A 27,613-nucleotide genomic window follows, 5' to 3' on the forward strand; every position below is an offset into this window, starting at 1 on the left:
GGACACTTACACATGTGTAGTTACTCCAAGAATTTAGACCAGTCATCTACAGATGCTGATGCTAGTGAACAGCTTTTACTCTAGCCTAGCAATGCAGTGAATTTAGACCATTAAGTTATGGATTCTGGCAGTAGTGTACAGCCTTCTCTAGTGTAGTGATGCTGTGAATTTAGACCAGTCAGTTACAGATTCTTATGTTAGTGTACAGTTTTCTCTAGTGTAGTGATGCTGTGAATTTAGACCAGTCAGTTACAGACTCTTATGCTAGTGTACAGCTTGCTCTAGTGTAGTGATGCAGTGAATTTAGACCAGTCAGTTATAGTGATGCTGTGAATTTAGACCAGGCAGTAACAGATTCTTATGTTAGTGTACAGCTTGCTCTAGTGTAGTGATGCTGTGAATTTAGACCAGTCAGTTATAGTGATGCTGTGAATTTAGACCAGGCAGTAACAGATTCTTATGTCAGTGTACAGCTTTCGCTAGTGTATTGATGCTGTGAATTTAGACCAGTCAGTTACAGATTCTTATGTTAGTGTACAACTTTCGCTAGTGTAGTGATGCTGTGAATTTAGACCAGTCAGTTACAGATTCTTATGCTAATGTACAGCTTTCTCGAGTGTAGTGATGCAGTGAATTTAGACCAGTCAGTTGCATATGTTAGTGTACAGCTTTCTCTAGTGTAGTGATGCAGTGAATTTAGACCAGTCAGTTACATATTCTTTTGTTAGTGTACAGCTTGCTCTAGTGTAGTGATGCCGTGAATTTAGACCAGTCAGTTACAGATTCTTATGTTAGTGTACAGCTTTCTCAAGTGTAGTGATGCTGTGAATTTAGACCAGTCATAGTGATGCTGTGAATTTAGACCAGTCAGTTACAGATTCTTATGTTAGTGTACAGCTTTCTCTAGTGTAGTGATGTGTGAATTTAGACCAGTCAGTTATAGTGATGCTGTGAATTTAGACCAGTCAGTTACAGATTCTGATATTAGTGTACAGCTTGCTCTAGTGTACTGAAAATTGTCATTGTGCTGTACAATAGTGTACAGATATAATACTTATCAACACCAACTCCACTGATTAGGAAATAATTATCTTCTACAATTAAAATGCATTTAATTTTTGTCTGTTTCCCTCAAGTATTACAGATTTCTGTTATTTACTATTTTTATTTAGAATTTAAGCTCTTTTAAATAATGTTTATTTGTAAATTTTAAAAATATCAAACTGTCCGATCCATTATATTAAAAATTAGATATGAAATATTTTCTATGGCTGGCAGATCTGGGTGTATGCAATTTGTTGGGACTGATAAACAGATCAAACAATACAGACCCTGATCTGCTGATGCATTCTGTGATAGCAAATCAGGGTCTATATTGTTAGCACTCTGACCCTACTTACAAGCAAATAAATACAGTATTACAAAGGAAACTCAACAATTTATTGCATGTGTGTATTAGCCTTTAATGATACCTCAGCAAAAAAATAACAATGGTGCCAATGAAAAGTTTAAAAAATGTACAAGGAAATATAAATCTCTGTAAGTGAATTTAAATTTTGCTTTTGAATAGCTTTTTTTAAAATTAATGAGTAAATTTCATTTATAAAGAGTAAATTTACAACTAGAAAACTGTATCAGTTTCATCAGAATTTCTGTTTAGTGAGGTTCTGCTATTCACAGATTCAAACACATCCCATTGCTAAACAAAATGCACATCCTCTATTTTTACAGCAAGGTAACCTTTAGGCTTTATGACATACATCATTCTTAGTACAATGACACCTTGTGCCATCACATTTTGTATTCAAAAATAAAGAGTGCTCTGAGTTAGCCTTGAGGTTAACTAACCAAGCTACTGGAATTGTAATTACAATATGTGGCAGGCTGGCATTTTTCAGTATCCCCATAATTATATGTCTAATCGATGTGCCAGTACCCTATCTCATCATGTCAGTGCAAGTTAGCATCATGGCATACCACCCAGCTAATCAATATCAACTTGGCAGTCATAATCGGGTTACTGGTGGTAATCAGCCAAAGGAAAGAAGATTAATAAAAAATAGTGTCCTTGACTTCTGATGTTCCAGTTGCAAAAAAAAAGTTAACATGCAAAGATTATATGAATTTCTATGGTAACAAAATCTTCCATTTGTTAAGGGTTAGAGAAATAAACAGGCAAGGAACGCACATGCAGATGCAAGAAGACTATAACGTTTTCAGGTTCTAATGTAAGGACAGTCACAAAACATTTAAATGTGCAACAAATAAATCCACTTCCACGGTTACCAGTGGTATTTTGAAGATTTGCAAACATCGAGAAAGGTATGCAGGATGATAAAACTTTTGATTCCAATGTTCAAGTTTGGAGAAAAAGCAACAGGTACAAAATGTATTACTGTATATACTCGCGTATAAGCCCATTCGCATATAAGCTGACCCCATTAACTGAAAAGGTATAAACACTAAAAAGTGCATGACCCAAATATATGCCGTCCCACAACTCCGAGACATCACAAGATGCAAGCGGTAAGTTCTAAATGCATTTATTTAGGCAAACGTATATTAACAAAGAGTACATATATACTTATCTAGGGCATGGCATGTATAATTATTAAAATGAAATGGTATAAACTTGTTTGAAAAGTAATTTCTTACTGTTTCTGCCTAATTTAGATTTGTGTATAATTTGATTGAACGATTACAAGAACTGAACAATCGTGATTTGCTGTAACACTACCTCTTCCTTTTGACTCAATTATTGTTTGTTCATGCATTACTGCTTTGGACATGTTATATCAGTGCACCAGTAATTACATTTTTATTTTCCCCTGAAATTGTAAATACCTAACTCGTTAAAATTTGACCCCAGTTTGACAACACAACGAACAACAATATGTTTTGATTCAACACTCGCAATTAAACTACTGAACTTATTTACATAATGGTGTCACTGCATGTATATTGTAGGTTTGAACACGCACTGAATGAAGTACATCCCTTGGAGTTGAATCATGGGCACCACTGCACTAAACTGTAATGATATTTCCAAATACAATAATGAAGTTTAAGAAATAATCCTTCGAAAATTATGCTAATACCGTAAAAGCTTAGTTGTAGTTTGCTTTGACATAAGCAACCTTACACCATACTGTCAACAACTCTCATGGGGAAAGAAAAAAAGAACCTCCCGAATTTTTGGGGTCACTCCACGCCTACCTCCTGATTTCATAATATCTCCTGATTTTTGCAGAGAACTCCCAATTATTATGTTATGTCTTCAATTTTCATGTCTCCTAAAAAAGAAAAGTCCTATATAAATAGATATATCATATGCATTCCATGGAAGCCATGTTCTGTTGTATCATCTGTGAATATTGATGTGATGAAATAATTACATGAAAGAATACACTTTTTCACTAAATAGAATATTAAGTTTGAACATTTTTCAAGTAAATTTATGATTTTTTCATCTACAACAATAAAAAAATCAAAAAATAAACCAGAAGAAAAAATAAACAACAATAAAATTGTCAGCAATTAATTTCAATCCCAAGAATGATCACTGTGAATGCTGTAGCTCCATGTGCTGTTGCTCCATTCCCACCAAAAAACCTTACACGAGTGTGCACCTGGCATTTTTATACCATGTACATGAACGTTAATTACCATCGTTAAATTAAAAGAAGGAATGAAAATACATACCATGCAGTAAGTGTCCTCAAAAAACTAATTCAGAATATGTATTTTTTAATGAATAATACAAAATGCCTTACAAGTATGTGAATATGGTCGGATATAGAATAAGAGGAAAATAGTTGCATGTGTACGGTACTGTGAGGATACCTATTTAGGTACCTTTAGTTCAACAAATTTGGTAATCCTTTATTTGCCAATCAATTGCTGGTGCTTGAATAATACAGTTTCTTTGAATCATGACGGAGGGCAAGTCGTTTTCACCAAATAGTTGCATCAATAAGGATTAACTTTTAATTAGTTGCACTGGCTTTCTTGCTTGTTTATTTAAGATTAACATTAGCTATTGTGCAGTTTGGCCACAGCTGACCAGAATATGAAAATAGAGCATCTGGCATGGGGGAAAATAAGGCGCATCACAGGGAGAAACCGCGCATCCTTTGCGAATTTAGCCCAATTTAGACCCGAATGATCAATCAATTTAAGTGAAAAGAAGGCTTTAAAAATGCCACGAAAAAATTCCCGATTATAGGTCCCAATTTCTATTTTTTTAACATTCAATCTCCCTACTTGACTTTTGAAAAGTTGACAGGTATGCCTTACTCCCTGTCTTACAAAACTATGGTAATCGTGCTAATATTATGGAATGAAAGGCAATTACACATCAATGTACTGGTATAGTTGCCGGTCAAAATTTTCTTTTAACACATGCCAGTTTTGGGGTTTTAATGATTAACTGGCCTGTTTTGCTGTCAGAAAACGAAAGACAAATCCACCAACTCTCAACAGAGGAGATGCCAAAATATCAAATGTAAAATTGTGTGGAAAGTTGTGCTGTTGTTCAGCAAAGACACAAAACATAGATTGATGATGATCTTATTTGACCTATAATGAGAATTTTAGCCTTTATTATTACCACTCTTGTGAACATGTAAGTTACGCTAGTTATGTGTCTTGTAGAATTAAACCTGTGTACCTTTTCATAAATATTACCCTAAGTATGTAGGATCGCTTATATCATTGAAAATGAGTAACTCGTGAGCGTGAGATTCAATATAAATGTTATCTGAAAGAATGCAATTTGGTTAATACAATGAATAAAGCAAAATCTGCATCTAATATATTTGGAAATAAAAAAGGATTTAAGTGACGCTATGCATGCTTTACACTGTGTAAGTACTGTACATCATAGTTCAGCCTGGTCTCCTGGGTAAACTAAACCGGCCCATGAATTATGAAGTCAGTATTTACCTTTATCTAATTTCATGAACGGGAAATCAGAAAATATGCACATGCAAAATAATAACAAAATCATTCATAGTGCTTGATAACAGTTTAATAAGGGTGGGGTCACTAAATGTTTTTTTTTACATGCACGTGTCCTAGGACACAGGAAAAAAAATTTGTTCATGTCCCAAGATTTACAGCTTTTACAGTAGTCAACAAAAAGACTTAAAAACTGTCAAGTTTAGACAATGAGCCATGGATAAGCTGACCCCTCTTCTTCCAGGCCTTTATTTTTTCCTAAATTAGTTGGCATATATGCGAGTATGTACGGTAGATACAATTTATCAAATAACCATCAAAATAATCTATCAAATGGAAACATTGCGATGAGTAACTCACTTATACATCAAGACCAACTATAAACAATATGGACCCTTGTCTACCTTCACATCATGCACTAGCAGATCATGGTCTATGTTGTTTGTCCGACAGATTACTTCTTCCAACCCAGATCTGCCAGCGTATTATGTGACAGCAAACCTTGCTCTGTGTAGTTTGCAGTTGGACTCTATTTGTAAGGAAATACATATAAAGCATCTATGCTAGATAATAAAAAGGATCTAATTCTTGTACAATGGTATTTTAAAAAGTCATCCTGCCCCAATTTTATGTCAAACCTGGCAATTAGTACACTGAAATAATCAACAATACAGAAGAGGAGAAGATTGGCTGCCGTCATTATGCATTGGCATGTGGCCTAATCAACTAATAAATGAGCAGTGCCTAAGCTCTGACATAATGCATGAGCCCAGCAAGACCAAGGTGCCTAACAATAAATCAAAATAAATAATTAATTACTTTGCAATGAGTCTGATGCAGAACGAAGTGCAAATTGAAACTTTGTCCTGTATAGGGCATATATTGACAATGCCCACCAGGTTTCTAGTGTAATTTTCTTGATTGATATTTTAACAAACATGTGAAAAATAACTGCGGTGAAATCCTTGAAAACAGATTCGCTAAGAGGAAATGAAATAATGAAAAATGTTGGTGTTGTTTTGGACTGAAGATCTAATTTTATAACAAACAAAATTATTAACTTTAGAAAGCTGGCCTACACAAAACCAGTCTTCAGCTCATACCATGTTTTTTAAGGTTTCAAAAAATGTTTTTAAAAATCGGTACTTGTCCTAAATGAAAAGACATCATGATGTGACACATCTTCAGTCTCCCTCCATTTACACCCAACTGATCACAATAAGAAGTGGTGGTTACAGAATTAAGACGAAGGAAAGCACACACCTGACTTTTGGCTAAATAAATACAAAAATTTAAAAGTGGTTTTTAACAAATATTTTTTCCCTAAAAACCCTAAGAACAAGCTATTGACAAAGTTTGGTCTAGGTGGCTCATGTAGAACTATTGTTATTTTTGCAGAAACTAATTTTATTCTTTGACTTAAAGTAACCTTGAACTTTAAGCATAATGATCAACACTCTAATTACACATAAATTTATGTATCTCTATTTTCACAACAATCAGTGTTCTAATTACATGTAAACTAAAATATTCCTCTATCACAACAACAATCAATGTTCTAATTACACATAAACTTACACATATTTTATCATACAATGTGTCGGTGGTTCTTCCCTGGTTTTTCCAGGGGTTTTCCTCCACCAGTTGTACTGGCTGCCATGTATAGCCTATCTTGTGCTGAAAAATGGCGTTAAACCCTAGAACAACAACAACAACAACAAAATCATATAATGTTCTAATTATACATGAACTTGCATATATTGTTATCATACAATGTTCTAATAACACATGAACTTGCATATATTGTATCATACAATGTTCTAATAACACATGAACTTGCATATACTTTTATCATACAATGTTCTAATAACACATGAACTTGCATATATTGTTATCATACAATGTTCTAATAACACATGAACTTGCATATATTGTATCATACAATGTTCTAATAACACATGAACTTGCATATATTGTTATCATACAATGTTCTAATAACACATGAACTTACATATATTGTTATCATACAATGTTCTAATAACACATGAACTTGCATATACTTTTATCATACAATGTTCTAATAACACATGAACTTGCATATATTGTTATCATACAATGTTCTAATAACACATGAACTTACATATATTGTATCATACAATGTTCTAATAACACATGAACTTACATATACTTTTATCATACAATGTTCTAATAACACATGAACATGCATATATTGTATCATACAATGTTCTCAATGCACATAAACTTAATTATCATTTTAATCACAGTAATCAACTGTTTAATTACACACAAACCCGAGTATCCCTTTCATCACAAATAAGCTGTTTTAAATATACATAAAATGAAATATACCGTTTATCACAACAATCAATTTTCTATGAAGCATATATAACAAGTTCTGCCTAGTTATAATCATGCTAATTTTAAGAATTTAAAAATAAAAATCATTAATGGTTTCCAATTAATCAAAGATAAAAGCTTAAAGGTCGCATACAGTTACAGTACTGACTTAAAGTTGACAAGATGACAAAAATAAACTAATGCAAAATCAAAGGAGAGCAATCTCAAGAAGTGAGCTAGATGAAACCTTACAGACAACAGAGAATCAAAGAACTGTCTGAATTTAGGTTTTGGGGTGTTTTGTTTCAATGCCAATTTATCTCATTTTTTACTGTATCATTCTGAGAGAATGGGATGAAAGTGCCTTTCCCAAGGACCCACTGAGACAAAAGAATTGTCCTGGTTTTGTTAGGGCTTTTACTGTTGGATATAATGCCACTTTATCATATTATTGCCTATTTAATGCTAAGGAAATTGGTAGCAAGTGCTTTCACAAGGATCCACTGATGCAAAAGGACTGTCTTGACGAGGGCATTAGATTAGGATACCATATGTAAATGATGTGCCAAATGATGACTTACAAAAAGGAACACAGGACTGATTGTAGACACATTCAGTTTCAAAATGGTTCACACTTCTGTACACAGACATGAAAGGTACTTATTAATTATAGCAAAATTTATTATACATGTATTGTGTTTACTTACCAAATTATAAGCACCAAGTAACAAGGCTTCAACTCCACCACATCCCTGTGAAGAAAAGAAAAATCAAGATGCTGAGTGAAATTGTAACTCTTTGTCCAGATGATAAAATTATGTAACCTTCATCTTTCACCTTGTGACCCAATAACTTTCAATGTCAACTGGTAAATGAAATCTATTTCCAAACAAAATGCTGACCTAATCAGGAGAAAAGGGCATTATAGGATTTGCTTCACTGGGTCCAACTAACGAGCAAGTAACAGACACAAACATATAAAACTAACAATATCTACAACGAAATGCCATGTTTAATTTGTGTTTGCCCTCTTAAACAACCCATCTCAAAAATGTCCATGTTGAACCTATGGTTCCCCTCATATGCAGCCCTTCTCAAAACAGGCTTTATTGTGCCTGTGATTCCCCCTTGATGCAGTCCTACTCAAAAATGCCCATGCTGAACATGTGGTTCCCCTCATTTGCAGCCCTTTTCAAAACAGGCTGTATTTAACCTGTTAACTTCCCTCTTATGAAGCCCTTCCCAAGTGAGGCAACCTCCTGATGACCTGCAGTAATGCTAATTACACTAAGGGCACCAAAATAAGCTTTGTCATATATAAGGTTGATGCAAAGCTTTACTTGCTGAGACATAGAAACCATCAGACAATGATAATGAAACCAGCTGTGTTCTTTATGACTCACTTATATTGCTTCTGTGCATAAGACCCAAAAAATACATTTTTGGTTGTGATTCCTTGTAAGATTAAAATATGAAAATGGAAAGTGCCAATGTACTATTGTGCATGATCAACATGCCATTGGTGTCATCTTACACAATGAAGGAGTATTAATGTCAATTAGTGAAAATTATTGATATCATTAAACAGATGCCATCAACAAGATTTATTACAAGTGATGCATTATTTAGTCATTAGTGACAGAATGAAAAAGAAGCTCTCAATTTTATTATGTCTAAGTAAGAAAAAATAAAAAAATATTTTAATTGCCATATGATACAGTAATTTGACTGATGAATGCTTAGTTAAACCATTTTTATTCAATTATAATACTTGCATGATAAATCAGGAAAAACACATTATAAACTAAAAATTGTTTAAGAAGAAAGAAACAAAGAAAACCCTGAATGATGACTTTTTTTATACAAACAATTTAATCCTAGAATAAGAAAAAATACAGACTTCATTATCACATTGATAAGACTTAACAAGATAAGTAATTTCAATCTATTCCGACCATGCCAAGCAAACAGATGAAATTATTTAACCGGTTTCATAAATTTTAATGTAAGATTCAACTTACCATGAGACAGAAGACTTTAAAATACATAAAGATGCCTCAGTCGCTATGTCTCTCCTTTGCATTATGTTGTAAAATCACTTGTGATGGCATGAAGCATTATCACATGTCATGAGGCATCAGGAAAAATTGCATGTGATGAGGCATCAGGAAAAATTGCATGTGATGAGGCATCATGCATTGTTACATGTCATGAGGAATGATGCATTACTGCATTATTACATCTCATGAGCAATGAGGCATTATTACAGGCCATGAGCAATGAGGTATTATTACATGTTATGAGGCATCAGGCACTATTACATGTCCTGAGGGATGAGGCATTATAACAGGTCATGAGCAATGAGGTATTATTACACGTTATGCGGCATCAGGCACTATTACATGTCATGAGGCATCAGGCACTATTACATGTCATGAGGGATGAGGCACTATTACATGTCATGAGGAATGATGCATTACTGCATTATTACATGTTATGAGGCATCAGGCACTATTACATGTCATGAGGGATAAGGCATTATAACAGGTCATGAAGCATCAGGGATTATAATATGTCATGTTGCATATAAAAATTATGACATGGGTACATTGATGTAAATAATATAAAAGTCATGTAATTATGTAATACTGGAAGCAAAATGTCACCAAAATGTAGGTCAAAATGGAAAAATAACAAACTTGTGTATTTAATCCCAAAATTTTTTTAAGACACTGATGAAAAATAAGTCACTGAAGTTATTTGCTTTGATAGCCAATAGTGTAAGCAAGTAACTTCAAGACTTAAAAAATGTATGGCAATGTCTTATCAGAAACACATGGTTCCCAGTAAGTGTCATCACAGATGGAGCAGGTGCAATCATGAAAAAGAAATCAATATCTAAACTACTAATGCAAAAGATAGCAGCTACTTACAGACAGCCCTATTAGGACTTTATTATCATCTATGTAGCCTAGACACTTCCTTACTGCAACACTAATACCATCCATACTCGCTTATAAGTAGAGTCCAACTGCAAGCTGCACAGACCCAGCTCTGCCATCACATAATGCGCTGGCAGATCTGGATCTGTGCAGTTTATTAGGGGTAATCAATAGAACAAACAACACAGACCCTGATCTGCAGGTGCATTATGCTATGGCAGATCAGGACCTTGTTGACTGCGGTTTCATTCAACCTATAAGTGAGTATATACGGTATTTAAGAAATTATACATAAAATCTGTACATTTAACCTCAACCAAAATACATAAATGTCTGTAAGAAGCTAGTCTTTGAATAATACTTAAATGTACACTATTATCAACTCCAGGTAATTCCCACTTTTAAACTTATCACTACTATCATATGACCACATTCACGATTGATGCTATTTAAACTTAGTTCTTGCTGTACTGTCCACAAACATAGTACCGTACATATGGCACTTGAGCACAATAGTGGCTACATGGTTGCAATCTGAAGCAATAATTACAACACACGCATAAATTTCCCCATCATTTAAACATTTATAAAATTTGTATTATTTGGAATCGCAAACAACTTTCTCAAATTGCTGCCAGTAAATAAAAATAAAAAATAATAATAATTTAAAAAAAAACAATTTTGTTTACTCCATGCCACGATTTCTATAATTAATGGTTTCATAAGGAACACCAAGATCTGAATATCTGAAACATGCATATCCCAAAGCAGAATATATAAAAAAAAATTTGGTCAACTTTGTTCAAAACAGACAATTTTAATTTTTTTTATATAAAGCATGAAAATTTAATCAGGTGATCTATCTAAACATGCATCCAAGCATACATACCAAAATGACATCTATCTACCATAAATGGCATATGCTCAATTGTATTAATTACATTTTCATAAGAAAAAGCCCAAATTTTTAAATTATTGGCAAAGTGTTGATATGGTCTGAAATTCTTCTTATCAGGTTATTTACATTAATTCCATATATACCCATTAATTTTCATGTTTTCCTTTTGCTTAAGAAGGTACACAATTCAAAGCCCAGAAAAGTTCACAAATGAGAAAAATCACTAAAACAATCATGTATTGGCCTCCATTGTTTACTTGCAAAATCTAAAGTTCAAGCATGCAAAAGGAATTTTTCCAAACCTGCAAGCTTGGAAAATCTAAAATTCAAGCTTGCAAAAGAAATTTTTCTCATTAAGTCTGCAAGATTGCAAAATCTAAAATTCCACATAAGCCTGCATGCAAGCTTGCAGTATAATTTAATCAGTTATGAAAGTTGAAAGTTGGCGGCTAGCTATAGCTCCTACATGAGATCATGCAGTACCTGACAGTTGTACTTAGCTGCTACATACATAAAATGTATTATTCCAACATTTCATTGTCTTAACTTAAATAGGAACAATATTAATATATATTTCAAATTAAACTGATTTCTTGTCCTTGTTTCATATAAAATGTAATTTATTTCTACAAATATCTTTTTTCCAATTTAATGATATATCTTGTTTAAAATATCAGTCACTGGTTAGATAAACAATTGAGCTTTTTGCATATAAAAGAAATACTTTAAGTGACTGTACGCTGAATTGGCTATTTTGTCAGTGAGTGACATGGATTATAATCATAAAATAACTTGGTTGTCTTTAATCTGTTTATGTTCCTAAAAATACAAATATTTCAATCTACAGGTCAAAGTTTGAAACTATACAAAAACTTGTCCTTACACATAACCAGTATATTATCAAAGTCATCTGATAACAAGACCTAATAACAATGTTTACTATAGAACTAATTCAATCACTTTCCACAGTATTAGGTCTTAGCATGATACAGCTCCTATCTTTTAAAAAATTAATAAAAAAAACCCAGACCAACAATGTATGGCTACAAAATGATCAGACAATTTCCCAGTATAAATGTGAATCAAACCTGCATGAACCAATGTGGTTTCATCTACAAATGCACATTATTCATATTTTGTGAATTTATTTACAACTGCAAGAGAATGAAGGAGTGCATCTGCAGTCATTCATCAAGCAGCAGCACAGTGGATAAACTTTAATGTAGAAAATATATGAAAGACTGAATAAAGAATTCCATTTAGTAAAATCCTGTAAAATAGATAGTAACTGCTGATTACAAAGTTATTTACATACTAACTTAATACAGCAAGATATTTGATGTCAAGTACTTGTAAATTCTATTTACCAACTGCACCATCAAATATTGTCTCAGCAACTCTTGTAATATTAACATCTGACAATAAATTTTTGAAAGAATTGTCATATATTTGTTTCAATGACAATCTGCTGCCAGAAGAAGAAAACAATTGTCAGTTATTTACATACTAAATAAAAATTTAAAAGTATATACAATATTTGTTTTTCTTTGAAAGAGAGAGAGAGAGATGCATCCCATCCTGCCAACAGTCTATAAAGAATTGAGCTTTGTGAATTTTGCTTGTTTAAAAAGAAATCAAATCAAACCATGGAAGATGAAATGTGGTTTTCCACGACAGACTTAATTTGGTATCAAGTCATTAAAGGTGGTTGCTTCCCCTGTTTATGGTCAACAGACTGGTTTACGAACTCTAAATATAAACACAACATATCTGAGTCGCAAGAACACAAAACAACCATTGTAGCATCGTGTTAAAAAATTAGGCGCAATTTTCGAAGCTGAACTGTCACAATTTAGCATGTTAATTCTGTACATTTCATTGCCCGCTGAAGCAATATTTGTGCAGTAAGTGATCCTATAACCCGAGAGATAATTTGAAGTCATGGAGTTATCATGTTGGTGAGTAAACTCAAGAGTGTGTTGTATTTTGCCCGTTTTCAGGACTGTAGATTGGCGGTAGCATTCTATTTCACTTTTACAATTTAAATACATCAAAAAATGACTTTGTAATGTTGCTTCATCCAATGATTGATATGACAACTCTGAAGGTCATTATTATTAATTGCTGCGCTTGCCAAACTGCAGTAATCGATGTACTGCTGTCAGTTATCAACAATAGTTATGAGATTATAAAATTAAATGCACGCTTGTGAATCTCATTTCTGTTATTCTTAGGGTCTTTCTTTCCTCTCGCATATCAGATTCAACAATTGTTCAGAGGTAGTTACATTTAATTCTTTTCATTCTCAAAGAATACGGCAGTTATTTTATTTCAAAAGTTCATAAGGTACCTATCAGATTCATCAGATTTTTTTGTTTGTTTAAAGCTCTGAAGTGCCATTCATTTGACATGTGCCTTTCAAAATGGATGTTAAAACTAACATTTTGGAGCACATTAAAGGATGATCTTGAAATAATATTTACTGATATTTTTTGGACCTGATAAGTGATTTTGGAACTAAAAATGAAATGCTTTTGCCAAAGAGGTAAATACTTGCTTTCTTTCCTTGTTTACATAGTACATGTTGCTGTAATCCATTTCAGTGGATGATACGTGAATCACATCAGAAGCAGAAGAGGGGGCATAATTTTATTCCGCTGATTTTGTTTAGAAGAGGTTATTCAGAGTAATTCAAATGGCAAATATACCTGCTTTCACCTAATAGTTTATCATTTTGACAGATGAGAGAGGGAACCTAACCATTTGACACCAGCCTCCCCCAAAATGGATTTCTTCATGGAAGTAAATTAGTAGAACATTTCAAAAGCCATATAGAACAAAAGTATAAAGAGTTTCCTCACACATATTCATAAGCTCTTATATTTTTATATGATTAAATATTAAATGATTTGATGACTTCATTCTTTTCTTTCATTGTGACAGTAAGATCTCATGTTAATTAAAGTTCACCCTACATTAACATTTTCATTTTAAATATTTAATATTACATACTTTACATACTTTTTGCACATCAAGGACTGGAAAAATGGAGGTATGTGACCATGCATAGAATAATTCAATCGATGCCATTATCATTTCTTCTGATGCAGCTAGCAAGGTCAGCTTTGTTTGCAAGCTTGCGCAAGTCTGTAATTAGCAAGCTTGCCGCAAGCTTACACGACAAGATTGCCAATAGCAAGCCTATTACTAGCTTGTGCAAGTTTGCTGCAAGCATACATGACAAGCTCGTGCAAGCTTGCCAATAGCAAGCTTACCTATTGCAAACTTCCCTATTACCTAAGCTTGCCAAGGTTTCAAATCTAAGCTTGCCACAAGCTTACATAACGACAGATACCTTCTACTGACCCTAAATTCAATAGATGCCTTTCTACTTGATGCAAAATTTGATAGATGCCTTATATTGACTCCAAATTCAATTGATGCCTTTCTAATGACCCCAAATTTGATCTATGCCTTTCTAGTGACCACAAATTCAATAATTGTCTCCCTTGTTTCAAATGCAAGTACCTGGTAATCTACAGCAATTAGTCATGGCATATGTACATAAATAAAAGTTTTGTGGAAATTGCTATTCCTATTTTCAGTACCAATGCCATGACCTTCGACATTTTGGCCCCAAAATGGTGTCTTTATTGTTTTAAATGCAAGCCATTCACATAGTTTATGATAAAGACAACTCAAGAGATCATTCACTACAGTACTGTCATCTGATCCCAAAGTCAAGATTTCTCTTTTCCCTCTCATGTGCAAGCGGTTTACAAACTTTAAGGAATCTTGTATAATAATCAAGCTATTGTGTGAAAACAGTTTTGCTTTTCTTATTGACTGTGAACTTTGACAGAAAAAAAATTAAATGGCTTCTTGAGACTTTGCCCCAGTGAAAACAATTTATAAAGTTTAGTTATGATAGACGTTGAGGGCTCAAGGAATTCTGAAGAAATGAAATAGGAAATAGATGAACTGGAAACATTATAAATACTATATGCTTCATCTCATGGCAGGCAAGCAGAAATGAAAATCTTACACAAAATGTACACAAAAGTTCCCTCCTTTAACATTGCATATCATTGAATACAAGCATAAAAAACAAAACCACTTCAATGGGACAAACAACTGGTCAAAGAGAACTTCTGGGAAACAACATAAGGTCCATTTCCTCTATCATTTTAATATTTAAGTGTTCAGTGGCTCAGATTCTTTTCTTGTTACCAAAAAGGTGCAGGATTCATCTCCACTATCTGATCAACTCGTATCAGCTACCATAAGGTTTTCTTCAGGCATTGCACACTTTACTTGCCCCTGCACACTATAACCATTTTGCATTGAAGCATTCCAAAACACCAATCAAACAAAGCCAAACTTTACATTCTTTTTAACTGCTAAGCACTAAAACCATATATGATATTCCTGAAAAACTCAAACATACCAACTTGTTCCAGTTCAAATGCCACAAGATATCTCAGAGTGCAGTACAAAATCTTTGTCATGGCTTTAGTACATCATGGCCAAATCAATTAATGTATCTGTCTTATACAGTATTAAGATATACCCACATTCCAAGTTTTATCAATCTATAATTAATGTTAATTTTTAGATGAGAAGAAAACAAGTTAACAAACTGGCATCATTCCAGGTACATATTCTGTATTAGTACCCATAAACTGGTCTGAGAAAAGAAAATCCATTCATATATGCTTAAGTTATTATGCTCAAAAGTCAATACAGCTAAAACCCAAGTCAAGACTAAGACTTAGAGTTAAGACTACTAATGCAACTAAATGCAAAGTCTGGTCAAAATTCATTCATAATGGTACAAGTAGCTGAATTTGCAAACTCAACAAAGGACAAAAAATGCAAGCAATGACCTCTGACCTGACCCCAAGATCAATTAGGCATGGTTTTCAAACTTCTTCTCAATAGTGCAAGTATGCTGGTGGTCCAATCTACATAATTTAAATTTGAAACCAATTAACCATGCAAAAAGTGCTTTGCTGAAAATTCCTTCAATAGTGCCACCATTTGATGACGGTGCCATGTTGGGGGTCCCATAAGCACCATTTTTTTAAAAAACAAGTTACATGTCATAGCCTTTTTGAGAAACCTAATGCCAATGCAACCATCTGTTCAGATAAAGCAACCATAAAAAGATTTTAGGATGGTCATCAAGGTAATCATTTTGGAGGCTGATCAATACCATTTTGGTACAGAAACAACTACATATTTCAAGAGACCAATATCAGCACATCCATCCTTCCTGGAGAAATAGCTATACAGTAACAACAAATTTCACATTTTGCAAGGACACATCAGCATCATGTAAGACAACTACATATAATCATACATGTTTTCATAACAATCCAAGTCAATACAAACATACACTAAAGAGGAATAGCAATAACAAGATTTTCAAGATGGCCACCATGACCTTCATGTTATGGTATAATCATCACCATATTTATTTAGGACCAACAACATATCATAAGAAGACTTTCTGTGGGAATCCCATGTCTTTAAGACTATCTGTTCATCATCATCAGAAGAAGACATTAACATCTTTTGGCAAGATGGCTACCAGGAAGAACATACTGAAAGATTGAAAAGGACCCTTTTCATTTAAGACCAATACATATTATAGAATGTAGTTGTTGCTGTTGTTATTTTGGGGTTTAATGCCATTTCTCAGATCAAAGATAAATTACTGGATGTCTTTGGTAAAAGCTCCCTGTCACTATGACCATACATTCAAATTTTCAAAACAGTCAACATGACAGTAAAGATGGAGGTAAAATCACAGCTTCCATGGCAGCCACAGTGGAGAAGTGTCTAAACATCCCCATTTACTTGTAGGATAAACCAGACATCATAAGAAGTCTCCAAGTGAAAAACCCAAGGTGACATGTCCATCTATTCACCAGGTGTAGTGATAACAAGATTTGTTAGTGGCCATACTGGATATCAAATGGGCGCCATTTTCCTTCAAAACCAACTATACACAATACCATGTCTTTTAGAAGAAAACCTATCTGTTCAAGAGGTATATTGATAACATGATTTTCAAAGATGGCTGAAATGATAGCAATGAATGAATAAATGTGTCTGTGTGTCTGTAGTGATAACAAGATTTGTTAGTGGCCATACTGGATATCAAATGGGCGCCATTTTCCTTCAAAACCAACTACACGCAATACCATGTCTTTTAGAAGAAAACCTATCTGTTCAAGAGGTATATTGATAACATGATTTTCAAAGATGGCTGAAAAGATAGCAATGAATGAATAAATATGTCTGTGTGTCTGTGTGTGCATGTGTTTAAGGGTGCAAAATGTTGTAAAGATAATTTCACAGTGCATTCTGTCAGGGTCAGCATGATATTTAAACATTAAATTTAACAAAAGGGTTAGAGTCACCATAAATTGTTCATTGAGCAGGATGGTATTTGTTCTGCTTGGGCATGAACTGAATTCTAATTAGGACTCACTTGATTAATGGTTAGTGCTAGATTGAGTACAATGCTAATGCAAAGAGCTGAGATGATCCAGGGAAAATTTAAGTAAGTTGTGGTCCATTTAAAACAGGTGTCATAAAATGATCTTTTCCAGAATAGTTATAAACAAGGTGGACTAGAGAGGATTATTCTGACTTCTATGGGAGTGATATAAATTTCTGGTGGTTAAAGTAGTAACCCTGATTAGCTAAGCTATACAAGGGTATGTGTATTCCCAGATGGAATTCTGGATTTAAAAATAATCTCCCTCACAGTCCAAGTTTTTCTGCTAAGGGGGTCAAGTCTGAGGGACTCCAAGATCAGTTGAGAGTACTCTTGTCATTAAATAAATTGTCCATGGGACAAGGGGGTCTGGACATCGGGAAATATTTGATGAAAAATGAACAAGGGCTTGAATAAAGCACAAGGTTAGTCTGGTAAGTTACTGCAATAGTGGGATGTGATGGTTTAGCTAAAGAGGTATAGTTATGTCATGGTCTCAGTTGGAATGTGAGAGCAGCTAGAAAGAAAAATTCATGATTAATAGGGTTGTGAGTATGAATTAGGGGCAAAATGAGTATAGCTAGTTCTGGTGAATTTCCCTGACACAGAAATAGTAGGAATATAGTTGATCCCAGAAAAAGCAGGAATAGTGTTGATCCCAGAAGAATGAAAAAACCTGACATGTATTTGGGATGGCTACTATATTTTGCCTAGAAAGACATCCCTCAACTAGATGATTGTCTTTTTTAAATTTACATAAATAAATAAATAACAATGGGCTTATTCAAAAATCTTTATTGGTAAAATATGAATTCTATATTAAAATATTTAAATTGCTCATGTCTTAATTTCATTTTATCCAAAGAAAATGCTACAACAAGATTTTATCTGCAAAGAAGATGTAACTGAATGAAAGAACAAGATTTGTTTTTTGTGTTTTAAGTACTGGGTTTTAGTGACACCACCTAAATAATTCAAAAGAAGAAACTAAACCCTCCACTGCCTGAAAGGTTAATCATATCATTTAATTTTGATTACAAATATTCTTATTAAATTTCATTGGTCAACTGTATAAAACTGTACTTAAATACCCCCAATTTTATTAGTCAAAAAAGTTTTTTTAAAAATGTGTAAAAATCTTAAAAAGTCTGTAAAAGCATGAAAATCTAATCAGCTGTTCATCTACAAAGACATACAAATATGCAAGACAAATTTTCACCTATCAAGCATGATCTTGCTAACCAGCTTCAAGGGACTGAGTGACAGATGAAGGGCATAACAGAGAACCAGGTCTGCCATTGCATACTGCACCTGAAGATCAGAGTTTATGCTATTTATAGTAAAATGCAACTTGTAAGGTATATTTGTACATCCCTGTATAGAAGAAGGGCATATCAGAGACTTGTAAGCAAGTCTATATTGTATGTTTGTACATCTTGCACATGGTCCTACTAAAGGCATGGATAATAACTTGCACATGGCCCCAATGAAAGAAAATCAATACACATCACAGCAGATGTCTGATGATCTCTGGAACACCTGGTGCTTATTACCACACTTACTATGTACACCTTTCCTTGATAACTCATGCAAAAAAAGATCCATAAAAGCTGCCTGTTGGGTAGATGAGGGCCAAAGATAAAATGGGGAATTCAAAGGGAGCTGGATTGTAGCAACTTACATGCCTAACTTCAAAATCTGGGCTGATACATTCAATCTGACATGCAGTATTCACGAATTAGTAAGTCAGTAAAACTGGAACTGCTTCCTGTTGAAGGTCATTGCTAATTCATGAAGATAGTGATTTTAAAGGTCACCATATGCTTCGTCATTGATAACATAAAACTATATATTTTTTACACCAACAAAAACAGTCATTGCAATGCAGTTGCAAAGTCCCAGAACACTAAATTCTGATAATACCAAAAAAAATATGTACTGAAAAGAAAGAAAAAGAGACAAAATCTGTTGCATTTTACTATTCCTTGCAAGCTATTTTCTTAATGCATCGCTGCAAATTTTGTGGAACTATCCACAACAAAATCAAACTCAAAATGTAAGGAGTTCTACATGGTCCATGATTTTAACAAGGATTAGGCTGACACTGCACACAGGTGCACCATTTCTGTACTGTAAACAAAACCAACATCGGTGTCATCATACCAAAGGATCAACAAGTTCTCAAAATTTGTCCAAATAGTCCAGCTTTGGATGCTAATTAAGCAATTCAAGATTCTCATGGAAGTATTCATGGGAATTGCCATGACAGTAAACTGAATTGTTTCATTTTTTTAACAAAAGAGGGCACGTCACAATTATGATGATTACCCTAAAACAAATTTAAAAATTAAAATAGAAATTTCACTTTACAATATTTCTTTAATTGGCATTTACTGGTGTTTGTTGTCAATATGTTTTTACAAATCAATATTTCATCATATGTGTGTGTATGTAAGGACAGATTTAAATTATCAATCACACAAGGTTAATACGCATACACATTTTTTGTGTGAATCACAAAGAGTAACAAGAGTTCTCTGGAGTTCCCAAGCAGTTTATGTAAAGAGGCATTCTACTAATTCTTGAAAACTCTCAAAGAAGCAAATTCTCTCTCTCTCTCTCTCTCTCTCTCTCTCTCTCTCTCTCACACACACACACAATATCTATAATACCTTTATTTAACAAAACAACTGAAAACTTAAAATTACATTGGGAATATCAAGTCTACATTGCGGAAACAGCAACACCTTAAAATATTTACAGGCAATGACAGAATTGAGGATATTAATATCAAAACCATTTGTAATGAGAACATTAATTTGTCTGATATAAATTTGTCAAAGTCATGAAATCTCATGATGACTAGAAGGCATCTGCAGCACTGCCTAATTAAGTAATCAGATATTGATGTGCCAGCTCAACAGAGAAGGGGGGGGGGTCCTGCATGTATAGTGTTAAACAACATACACGTATCAGCACAATTTGAGTACAAAAACTAAAACTAAAATAGCACCACAAAAAGCCATTCAAATCTTTGGGAAAATAAAACATTCCAAAATAAAAATAAACACTTTTTTTAATATGATAAAAATTATAAAGTTAAAGATGTAAAAAAAAATGTATTTGAAGAGACCATAACTATAAAAATTCTACCTTGAACTTGACTTGCTAGGCTCATTTATTTCTAAATTTATTAACATGCAAATGTCTTTGAAGTGTAGGAATTTTTCCCATCTTTCATAAAATATACGAATAAAAATGCTCATATAATAAAATCCTTCTTGGGCATTTACACAGAGTTAAAATTAGGATATAGTAAAACCTGTCTTGAAAGACCACTGTTATGTGAGACCACCTGTTTGAGACACCACACTCTCAATGCACAAATGTACTGACTATATAGCATTTTTACCTGTTATGAGAGACCACCTGTCTTGAGAGACCATACTTTTTTGACAAAAGAGGTAGTCTTTCAAGACAGGTTCTGTACTGTAATTGTACCATTACCTAGGCAACTGCAAATTCAGCTCAGTTACTAGAGGAAAGCCACTGACACATCATCAAGAAATACCTGCCATTAGGAACAGATAGCAAAAACATAGAAGGGTCACTATTACAAATCACCATATTTCCTCCCAAAACCATGGCACACAAACACCTCTCCCATCCCACTCCACCAGTGGATGCTCACCAAGAATTCCATTACTGATATGATGTGCCTTTCTGCTATAACTCCATAAAGAAAGTTTGGTTAAAAAAATTTTTTTTTTTCAAATTAAAGTAAAAGCAAGAGTCTCTATAAGGGACTCATGCTCTACCATCCATACGGAATTTCCTGGAATTTAAACTAAGGCTATTTCTTCCTTTTAACTGCCAAGTGCTAAAACCATCCTTGCTAATCTTAAGTGATATGATTTTCAAATTTTCTGCTGTAATAGCCACAGTATATGTAAGACTGGAACCATTTTGATTTAGCACAAACCAGAGACCGTTATAAAAAAAACAAAAAACATCACCATGTATTCAGGAGAATTACTGACATGATTTTCAACATATTTATCCTGGCACCCATATCTGAATTCATTCAGAATGTTCTAGATATCATAAATAGTCTTCTCACAAAAAATGATTATGATGTAAATTAGGAGTTGTAGCAAAAACACGACTTTAAATATGGATGCCATGGTGTCCATACTGGCAACGAATTCAGTACCATTTTCATTTAGTACCAACTAGGCATCTTAAGAGGTTTTTTGGTGAAAACCCCACGCTGAAATGACTTTCCATTCTGGAGGAATAAAATTTTCAAGGTGGCCATACTGGATGTCAGAGCAATCCCATGATGATATGACTGTTGATTATGAAGAAAATGGCTCCGTTAAGTCAAAGTTTACAGTCTGTAATTGTTTACAAAATCAGTAAACATGTAAGTGACCATATACTTGTATTTAGCTGCCACCAATGCAGAAACTACCCATCCCTATTAAATTACATATGTTGAATATTTCCACATATCTGCCAAAGAGGAATGTTTAGTCACATTTTTATGTTAATTCTTTTCTAAAAGGATGCATCTGATTTTCACATTGAATGCAGAATCTTTAGAAGAAGAAAAAAGTTGATTAAAAATGGCTATAGCACACATTACATAGCATTACATATCACGTTGATTTACTGACATTATGCCGATAAGGCCAAACAATAAATATGTGTGTTTCTGGTCAACCAACCATCCCTGTTCCTCACTGCCAACCCTATTACTTAATTCCACCATGGTAAAAAAAATCACAAAAAGTGCCAACATGCCTACCCTAATTTTAAAACCAGTGCAATAGGAAACATATTTTTCTTGGTCCAATAATTTCTTTAGACTACATTATTTAATTCTAAACAGGTTTGTTAACAGAATCTTTAATCACTGATATTTTATTGTAAAGGAACATTATTTTAAGTCTGTTAACTACTGAATAATTTCTTATTTATCATTGATCCTAAAAAAAACATCCCATGTACATGTCCAGGTGCTATGTCTGGGTTCATTATTGATTTTATTTTTCTCCACTTCTTATAGGAAACAGTCAGGGAAACAACATTGTCTTACTAAAACTGTCTGATAAATTCAACAAAGACATGACTTACAAAACCTAATCTTGTCATAATAAATGATGTACACTGCACAGGAAATGAAATAAATACAAGATAACAAGGTATGGCAGGCAAATTATAAAGCTGCTCAATAGATCTAATGGTTAAATAGAATAAAAGGTTGAGTTTCTAATCGTTTCAATTAAACAGCATGATCATTTCTGGTATTGTAAACTGTGTACATGTTTAGAAATTTAACACTGCAACCTTATTCCCAAATTATTATTACTGATTCTGAAAGGAACTCTGGTTCCATCAAATACCACCAATGATGTATTATGCTTGTATCCATGTATCACAAAATGTGCTAACTTGCCTTTTGACTACAAACTTTGTGCCAACTTGTCTTTGACAACAAACTTTGTGTCAACTTGTCTTTGACATCAATCTTGCCTTTGACAACAAACTTTGTGTCAACTTGTCTTTGACATCAAACTTGCCTTTGACGACAAACTTTGTGTCAACTTGTCTTTGACAACAAACTTTGTGTCAACTTGTCTTTGACATCAAACTTGCCTTTGACGACAAAGTTTGTGTCAACTTTTCTTTGACAACAAAACTTTGTGTCAACTTGTCTTTGACATCAAACTTGCCTTTGATGACAAACCCCTAAGGTCAAAGCAGCACAAATTAAGCAGACACCTCTCGGCTGTGAGAAAAATTTCATTTCAACTGCAAAGTGGTTTACAGGATCTTGAGAGAAAAATGGTTGTGTATGCTAGGTGATTGCTTAGTGCATGTGAGCTTTAATGCACATTTGCCTATACAGCACAAGAAGTTCACACTTTAACTTGTGTGAAATTGCTGATGACAAATAAAGGAATATGATGATTGGAACCTTTTACCATATGGAAAATTGGACAGCAACACATAAAAGCTCCTTTGTTTTCAAGAATGAAGAATTAAAGTTGTCAGAAAAACAGCAAAGTTTGATTTACACAAAAGAGGATAGGAAATATAATAATAAATTGACAACTGGTTTGGGAGTGTGAACAGTAGTTCACAGTGACCTATTTATGGCACTATAATGTAGAAGTTCTAGGAATGCATACACAAACTTTTATTGAAAGAATTAGTACCTTAACAGAGAAACACTACAACTGAGAACTTAGTGGAAAGGCCACAAAAAAGTCTGCCCATGCTGTTCTGCTTCAGAATCAAACTTAGTGGAAAGGCCACAAAAAAGTCTGCCCATGCTGTTCTGCTTCAGAATCAAACTTAAGACTGCAGAGGTGCAATGTCAATACTGTATCCATTGTCTAATCTAGGCCGCAGGCAAAATTTCATACAAATTCTGAAATATTTAACAGTACCTTATTATCCACTGGCTTTTCAGAGAAAAGTTATGGATTAATGTTATCTTTCTGATGTCTGTGGTTACGTGTGGACATGTGTGAATGTTTGTGGATGTATGTGCAAATGTTGTATGGATGTGTACAAATGTGTCGATATGTTGTGTTACTTCTGTGCTTGTGTGCATAATTAATGTCATACAGCTATGACATTGTTTAAGACAGAGACTTAACTTTTGCTATTCAGTTCAGCCAGGTCTATAGATGCATATTAACAACTGTAGAATTTTGCTCCATCTCTGAATGGGGTAGAACTGGGGTTGGGGGGAAAGAGATGGGGACCCACAAGTTTATATATATGTACATATACTGAAGGTAGGGATAATTAAGATAAGTGTTGCTGAAAAGTAACATAGTTATCATTGTATTATGTTACTACTCTATTATTGATGTATATATGGTAGATATCAAGTCAATGATACTCCTATCTGTCTCATTGGTTACCTGGGGCACTGGATTGTACTGATCAGTATCAGCCCCTCTTAGTCAATGGCAGAGTAATGAAATCAATATCATATCAAACATGCAGATCTTCAAATACTGATTAATTTGCAGATTACAACAATAAATTGGAATTTCTGAGCTGAAACTTCAAACTTGCATCAACAACAAAAAATGTGCCATCTTTCAATATTTATTTGGTCACTGCTCAGTGTTTGTTGCTGTCTATAATTTCCCTCTGAGAAAGGAAAATGAATATGAAACAAAAAAGGTTCCTTTTACATGATGTATGTATGTATGCATGCATGTGTGTGTGTGTGTGTGTGTGTGTGTGTGTGTGTGTGTGTGTGTGTGTGTGTGTGTGTGTGTGTGTGTGTGTGTGTGTGTGTGTGTGTGTGTCTGCATGCATGCATGTATGTAGGTAGGTAGGTATCCATGCATGTATGTATGTATGTATGTATGTATGTATGTATGTAAATGTGTGTGTGTGTGCATGTGTGTACGTGCATGCATGCATGTAGGTAGGTAGGTAGGTATGTACATGTATGTATGTATGTATGTATCCATGCGTGCATGTATGAATGTATGTATGTATGTATGTATGTATGTATGTATGTATGTATGTATGTATGTATGTATGTATGTATGTATGTAAAGGGTTGAATGGCTCATCATCTCAATCCAGCAAATTTAGAACAAACATAAAGGCTAAAAAGCATATTATCCTTCCATTCAAAGTCAGATTGAACCATATTCTGCAAAAAAGTTAAAGAACTTCACAGCATGACAATCAATACTGGATGCTACCCAAGGGAAAATGGTTACCCTCATGTCTACTTCTGATGTACAGAAGGGAGCACTGTGTGGAGAGGACCCATTTTGTGCTAAAGGGTAAGGGTGTTTTTTCCCAAATTATGAGATCATCATTTATAAGAATTGTTTGTAACCACTAATTGACAAACCTTTCATGCATGTCAGATGAAGAATCTGAAGTAGATCCCTAAATCATGAACCTGGTGCAAATAGTCTGGGCGGTTAAGTAACATCATGGACATACTCATCTCATAACCAATGATTCACATATGGGGCATAAAAAGAAAAATATATAATAATAATAATAATAATAATGAGGACTTTATATAGTGCCTAATCTTTAGAAACTCTAAGCACTTTACAACATTAGACAACACCTATAAGATAAAAAAACATATATAATGATATGATTACAAACACAAACACCATGAAATTAGAAAACAGAGAAGAAAAAAAACATGCTGAGAATATTTAAGGTAGGAAACATTATTAGGTCTTTAAGTTTGTTCTTGCAGTCGAAATAAGTGAGTTTTGAGAGCACTCTTGAATGTGATCACTGTGTCTTTGTGTCTAAGTTCAGTGGGCAATTCATTCCACGTTGCTGGGCCCTGGTATGCAAAAGAACGCTGTCCACATGACTTTGTTTTCATAGTGGGAATAATGAGTATATGATTGTCAGAAAATGAGCGTAAGTATCCAAACCAAAAAGAAATATATCCAAACAAATTACAGTGGCCTCATGCCATCATCCATCCCAAGCCCTGAGACTTAACCCTGGAACTATTGAGATCACTATCCTAAAGGCATTAATACATTTGCTGGGCATAAAACAATGAATATAGATCTGCAACTAAAACTGTGTCCCAAATTTGACCCTAAGAACACAGAAGTTAGAGGCGGATGGGACAAATCTGAGGAGCACAAGGATAGGAACACAGATGTTAATGGTAGTTGGGACAAATTTGAGGAACACAATGACAGGAACACAGATGTTCATGGTGGATGCAACTAATTCGAGGAGAAAAAGGACAAGAACACAGATGTCAGCAGTGGGTGTGACAAATTTGAGGAGCACAAGGATAGGAACACAGATGCTAGCAGTGGGTGGGAGAAATTTGAGGAGAACAAAGATAGGAACACAGACATTACTGGTGGGTGGGGCAAATTTGATGAACACAAGGATACGGACACAGATCTTATTGGTGGGTGGGGCAAATTTTGAGAACAAGAATAGGAACACAGATGTTAGCTGTGAGTTGGACTAATTTGAGGAGCACAAGGATATGAACACAGATGTTAGTGGTGGGTGGGACTAATTTGAGGAATACAAGGAGAGGAACACAGGTGTTAATTTGAGGAGCACAAGGATAGGAACACAGATGTTAGTGGTGGGTGGGACAAATTTGAGGAGCACAAGGATATGATCACAGATGTTAGCGGTGGGTAGGACAAATTTGAGGAGCACAATGATAGGATCACAGATGTTAGCGGTGGGTGGGACAAATTTGAGGAGCACAAGGATAGGATCACAGATGTTAGCGGTGGTGAGTCAAATTTGAGGAGCACAAGAATAGGAACACAGATGTTAGCAGTGGGTGGAACAAATTTGAGGATCACAAGAATAGGAACACAGATGTTAGCAGTGGGTGGGACAAATTTGAGGAGCACAAGAATAGGAACACATATGTTATTGGTGGGTGGAACAAATTTGAGGAGCTCGAAGATTAGGAACACAGACGTTAGCGGTGGGTGGGACAAATTTGAGGAGCACAAGGATAGCAACACAGATGTTAGCAGTGGGTGGGACAAATTTGAGGAGCTTGAAGGTTAGGAACACAGATGTTAGCGGTGGGTGAGACAAATTTGAGGAACACAAGAATAGAAACACAGATGTTAGCGGCCAGTGGGACAAATTTGAGAAGCACAGGAATAGGAACACAGATGTTAGTGGTGGATGGGACAAATTTGAGGAGCACAAGGATAGAAACACAGATGTTAACAGTGGGTGGAACAAATTTGAGGAGCACAAGGATAGCAACACAGATGTTAGCAGTGGGTGGGATGAATTTGAGGAGCACAAGGATAGGAACACAGATGCTAGTGGTGGGTGGAACAAATTTGAGGAGCACAAGGATAGGAACACAGATGTTAGTGGTGGGTGGAACAAATTTGAGGAGCTCGAAGATTTGGAACAGAG

General features: G+C 34.4%; 1 protein-coding gene across 2 annotated transcripts in view; it reads right to left on the reverse strand.

Moving 5' to 3' along the window:
- The window catches only part of LOC149790245 (hyccin-like), a 156,830-nt gene that overhangs the window by 56,916 nt on the left and 72,301 nt on the right, over nucleotides 1-27,613 (reverse strand). For both annotated transcript variants that reach the window (XM_089972270.1, XM_089972271.1), the window contains exon 5: nucleotides 8,025-8,069. In XM_089972270.1, coding sequence (XP_089828396.1) covers nucleotides 8,025-8,069 — 45 coding nt within the window. The remainder of the gene's footprint in view (nucleotides 1-8,024; nucleotides 8,070-27,613) is intronic.

This window comes from Sinohyriopsis cumingii, chromosome 10, assembly GCF_028554795.1.
Source record: "Sinohyriopsis cumingii isolate HCF-2022 chromosome 10, ASM2855479v2, whole genome shotgun sequence".
Classification (NCBI taxonomy): Eukaryota; Metazoa; Mollusca; class Bivalvia; order Unionida; family Unionidae; genus Sinohyriopsis; species Sinohyriopsis cumingii.